The sequence below is a fragment of the Otolemur garnettii genome, unplaced genomic scaffold, assembly GCF_000181295.1.
Source record: "Otolemur garnettii isolate 467f Iridium unplaced genomic scaffold, OtoGar3 scaffold00054, whole genome shotgun sequence".
Lineage (NCBI taxonomy): Eukaryota > Metazoa > Chordata > Mammalia > Primates > Galagidae > Otolemur > Otolemur garnettii.
The window spans coordinates 277,975-282,839 of NW_003852449.1; the positions used below are offsets into that span (position 1 = coordinate 277,975).

General features: G+C 38.0%; 2 protein-coding genes across 2 annotated transcripts in view; one reads left to right on the top strand and one right to left on the bottom strand.

Annotated features, from left to right (window-relative positions):
* The window catches only part of TDRD9 (tudor domain containing 9), a 123,069-nt gene that overhangs the window by 105,928 nt on the left and 12,276 nt on the right, over positions 1 to 4,865 (bottom strand). The window lies entirely within an intron of this gene.
* On the top strand, positions 1,584 to 3,515 carry RD3L (retinal degeneration 3-like). The gene is made up of 3 exons (XM_003792106.1): positions 1,584 to 1,796; positions 2,169 to 2,474; positions 2,828 to 3,515. The coding sequence occupies exons 2-3, from the start codon at positions 2,176 to 2,178 to the stop codon at positions 3,123 to 3,125; spliced, it is 597 nt and encodes a 198-aa protein (XP_003792154.1). The 5' UTR covers positions 1,584 to 1,796; positions 2,169 to 2,175; the 3' UTR covers positions 3,126 to 3,515.

Sequence of the window (4,865 nt, forward strand, 5' to 3'; positions counted from 1 at the left end):
GCTGGTATTAAATCCGCGGAGTGGGGGAAGCCGGCAGGAGACTCGCCTGAGCCCAGGAGTTGGAGGTTGCTGTAAGCGTGATGCCACAGCACTCTACCCAGGGGGATAGCTTGAGGCTCCGTCTCAAAAAAGAAAAAAGAAAAGAAAAGAAAAGAGAAAGCTTAAGCATTTCAGAAAAGTCAGTTTAACCAGAACCAGGAGGTCAGACACAAGCATGGCACGTGTCACGATAGGCCAGCTGAAACAGACAGCAAGCTGGTAAGGGGGGCTCATGTGAGGCCACCAAGGAAGGCCTTGAAGAGAAATTTGACTTATGCTCCACAGCCTGCAAATTCTGATATTTTTTGTTACCATTTCGGGCCGGGGGGGTGGGGGGGGGGGATTAAGCAGTAACAAGAAAGTGATTGGAAGGAAGAAGTAGCAAGATTCATTGTAATTCAGTATAAAATTTGGTAAGCCCTTGCTGTCACCATGAACTTGGCTCCTGGCCTTCTCCTAGCACCACATGCAATGCAATGTGAAAACCTCTAGCTGAAGATAACCAACCCTGACGTGTGGCTCTAACACGTAGGTGACTGGAGCTGCAAGCTGACCACATACATCACTCAGGATCAGGCAGGATGCACAGGGCCGACTTCCAACATCTATGCTTCATGGCTCATTTGAAGGGAAGAGCAAGGCAAGACACAAGATACAAATGTTACAAAAGGAAAAGCCACTAGGCAGTCCTCTAAACAGAGCCAGACAGGTAGAGACTCTCTCTACTCTTCAGCAAAAGACAAACACCTCAACAGAAAATCAGCAGGAGGAAGATCATTACACACCAGACCTCAACTAAATAGTAAGTGTTTCATCTTCAGCTCTAAAAGAAAACACTAATTCATTTTCTATGATTAATTATAAGATTCAGTTTGGAATTTTGTATGTTCTGATGTCTCCATTTTTTCCTGACAACCTATTACTGCTTTATCACCACTTTCAAAGAGATTATAAAGTATGTTTTAAAATCCTACTTGTTTATATAGTAATTAATGTAATCTAGTATTTCACTTTAAATGTACAAATTTAACTATTTGGCAATAAGAATAAAAATTACTAAATATTTCACACATGATGATATCAGCCTTCTTTGCCTATTTTGCTCAATTACAATGAGCTCTCTCAGAAGCCACAGTTTTCCAAATAGTTAAGTCTGATCTATTTTCCTGCTTTCATTACAGGGGACAGTGACCTGGCTTCTAAATGGCCTGAAAGTTAAGCTGAAAAAATAAAAGCAACATGGTTATTTTTAGAGCTTTACAGGCATAAAAATACAGCACTAAACTGTGACCTGCAGCTATGCACAGTGAAGCATCACACATGCAACGTCTTCAAATTAGCCCGGAGCGTCTGTGGTGCTCCAGACAGCTGTTCCCATTTCATTACCAAAGACGAGTCAGAATCCATTAGGACTAGCATCCATAGCTGCCCGCATGTTTTTCAAGTAGACTAAGCTACATTCAAAAGGTAGAGCACTGTATAATTTGCAAAGATTAAACAGTAAGTTATTTTTGTCATTTCTTCTAGCTTGCTTACAAGGTGAGTTAATGAGCATTCACTCCAAAAGAAGACATCACAACCTCATTCCTAACATAGAAAGTTATTTCAAATACAGTTTCGGTGGGTAAATAAGAAGACTTATTCCTTCAACAGAGGACGCAGCCAGGAGAACAAGACACCCCCAAGTGAAACACAGCTTCTTCACTAGTTCAAGCAAACTCTTTGGCAACATCACATCACATTCATCAATTTAACAGGTAAGTTTTAAGTCTTTTCTGTACAAAACATAAATCACAAGTGTGTCTGTAAATAGCACTCTCCCATACATTAATATTTAAAGCCTCCAAAGAACTTTTAATAGCAAACATTCATGTTTTCGAAAATTGTTTGGTCTGTAGATTATCTCTGACTTTGAATATTTAATTTCTACTTAGGTATGTAAAAGTATTTTCCAAGCTTGATTTTTGCCACTGACCTAGTTAGAAATTAAAAGCCTTTAATGCACATTCTAATCTTATTTTGAGATAACCAGTGAAAAATTCATGATAAATTTATCGTAAAGAAACAAATATTTTCTCATCAGAACTGTAATAGTGTATGCAAATAAACAAGTGAGAATATTTCCATAGGTTAAAAATGCCACTTTTTGGCTGGATGAAATGGCCAAAGAACGACTCCTACAAACCCACAGGCTACCCTGGCTCAGACATAGTGACAAAGACTCTGCTTCGGGAATTAAAATGGCACCTAAAGGAGCGGGAGAGATTAATACAAGAGATTGAAAACGAACAGAAAGTGAAAAGAACAGGTGTGGATTACAACTGGCTCAGAAACTGCCAGAACCCCCACATGACTATCCCAGCAACTGAACAAAGACAACTGGAAGCTCTTTGCTCACAAGTTCAACTTTGCCAAACTGGAATGATTCTCAGCAGGTAAAAATGCTATGTTCTCTTCTTATGTTATCTATTCATGCTAAGTCTAAAGTCCCCATATATTTAGATTGGAAATTATTTCCCATCATGTAAATTCTTTAGCCATGTATATCAAATACCCAACTACCAAAATCCTGAGGGATAGAATGAATAAAACTGTCTATTGGTATCTTACTGGCAGGACTTGTTTTTTAATTATATTCAAAATTTCTTTACTCAAAGCATAATTTCATAGCAATATGCAGAGTACTCAAAAGATGGTTGACTAATATACAAGTACTTTATTTAAGTTGTATTTTAGAGATAAAGGGATACAAGAGAAATTTTCTGAAATATTACTACATTCCCTCTAGATTTCGAGAAGTTTTGGCAGAAAATGATGTACTGCCATGGGAGATAGTCTACATCTTCAAGCAAGTTCTGAAAGACTTCTTAAGCACCACAGATGGGGGGAGTGAGCAGGAGGCCTCAGGGGGGCCTCAGAGCACAGGCTGTGCTGCTTCTTCTGTGGCCCCTGGAGGAAGCCCCATGAGTGCAGGCAAAGATGAAATACCCACCATTTCAAGTTACGTGGACAAAAACACAAAGAACAGGTTCCCAATGTTATCACACAGAATATGGAACCTGCCATATTATCATCCATCAAGTTAAGTTACTTACAAACAGAGGAATTTTTATGATCATCTTAGAATCAGAAGTCTTAATATTAAAAATAAGAAAAAGTGATGTGACCTCAAGTTTCTCTTTGTTACGAAGTCAGAAGTTAAAATTCCTGTTGATGTAGCTTATATTTTAAATAGCATTCTTTTTTAACCATTCTGAACATTCAATGTTTTCATTGAATAGTATGCTTTTAACTAAAATGTTTCCGAAATATTTTGAAAAAATGTTTGAAGTATTTTCTCATGCCTCAAACACACCTCACAGGAACTAAGGCAATTTTATTTATATGAAGTTTGACAAATTCTATATGAAACTCAGGCTTTAACCTCAATTTTTATTCTAAAAAGAAGCTATGTACAGAATGAAAGAAATGATTAAGAACCTCTCCTTCACAATATAACACTGAAATTCAGTTCACATCCCATCATGTCGTTATTATTCCAGCAGGGGATAGAGCAAAGGGGCATAAGGGAGGGAAATGTGTTGTAAGAAGCAAAGCAGTGCTTTACCCCAACACTCAGGTCTCGTTTTAACCACAGTTTTACTCTCCACATTAAGGAAATACATAATAAAACACAGATCTATCTTAAGCCAGTATAAATAAGGGCCAATTAACAATAGCCCTTAAATTTGTTATTTAATAACAAATAGCTGCTACTCTCCAAGAAAACCATTGAATGCTGGTGAATAATTTAAACCTCTATTATGCCCATATAAAATAGCAAAATATTGAATACATACAATTTAACATTTCATAACTTTATTCTAGGTATGAAGCTATGCATAAGTCAAATTCTTTTTTTTTTTTTTTTTTGGTAAGGTCCTAGAATCTTTACCTTTTTTTTTTTGAGACAGAGTCTCACTATGTCATCCTGTGTAGAGTGCTGTGGTATCACAGCTCACAGCAGCCTCAAACTCTTGGGCTTAAGCAATTCTCTTGCCTCAGCCTCGCAAGTAGCTGGGACTACAGGCACCTGCCACAGAGCTCAGCTATTTTTTTGTTGCAGTTGTTTAGTTAGGCCGGGTTTGAACCTGCCACCTCCGGTGTATGTGACTGGTGCCATAACCACTGTGCTACGGGTGCTGAGCCATCTTTATCATTCTTAAAGGTAAATCTAAGGAACCCAATCTCTGTAATTTTATACTTGTAGATCAGTTTTCTTTCATCTAAAAAAAGAAAGAAAAAATATATATGTATATATGTGTGTCTGTGTGTGTATATCACACACAGACACACACACAGATATATATCAAGATTAGAACTAAAAATACACTCCAAAAAACCTTCTAACTCTATTCTCGGCCAACTTTTCTACACCATTTTCAACTGATCTCTATTTGGTCTTAAATCCGTATCATGTAATAAACGGTGTCTACTTGACCATGATTTAAAACACAACTAAATGGAAGCACAACACTAACAGGATCTGAAACAAGGACACCTCTCTCTCATTCCTGTTCCCTTTCTATTCCGTTTTCATGACATACTACATTTGACTTTTTCAGCCACCATAAAACTTCTTAGAGTGGAAACTACCATATTTTCAGAAGAGATTAATGCCCCTAAAAGTGCACAATTGCTTATTGTGCAGTGAACAGAAAGTAACAAACATGGCTCAACACCTGTGGCTCAAGTGGCTAAGGCGCCAGCCACATACACCTAAGGTGGCAGGTTCGAATCCAGCCCGGCCCGCCAAACAACAATGGCAGCTGCAACCAAAAAATAGC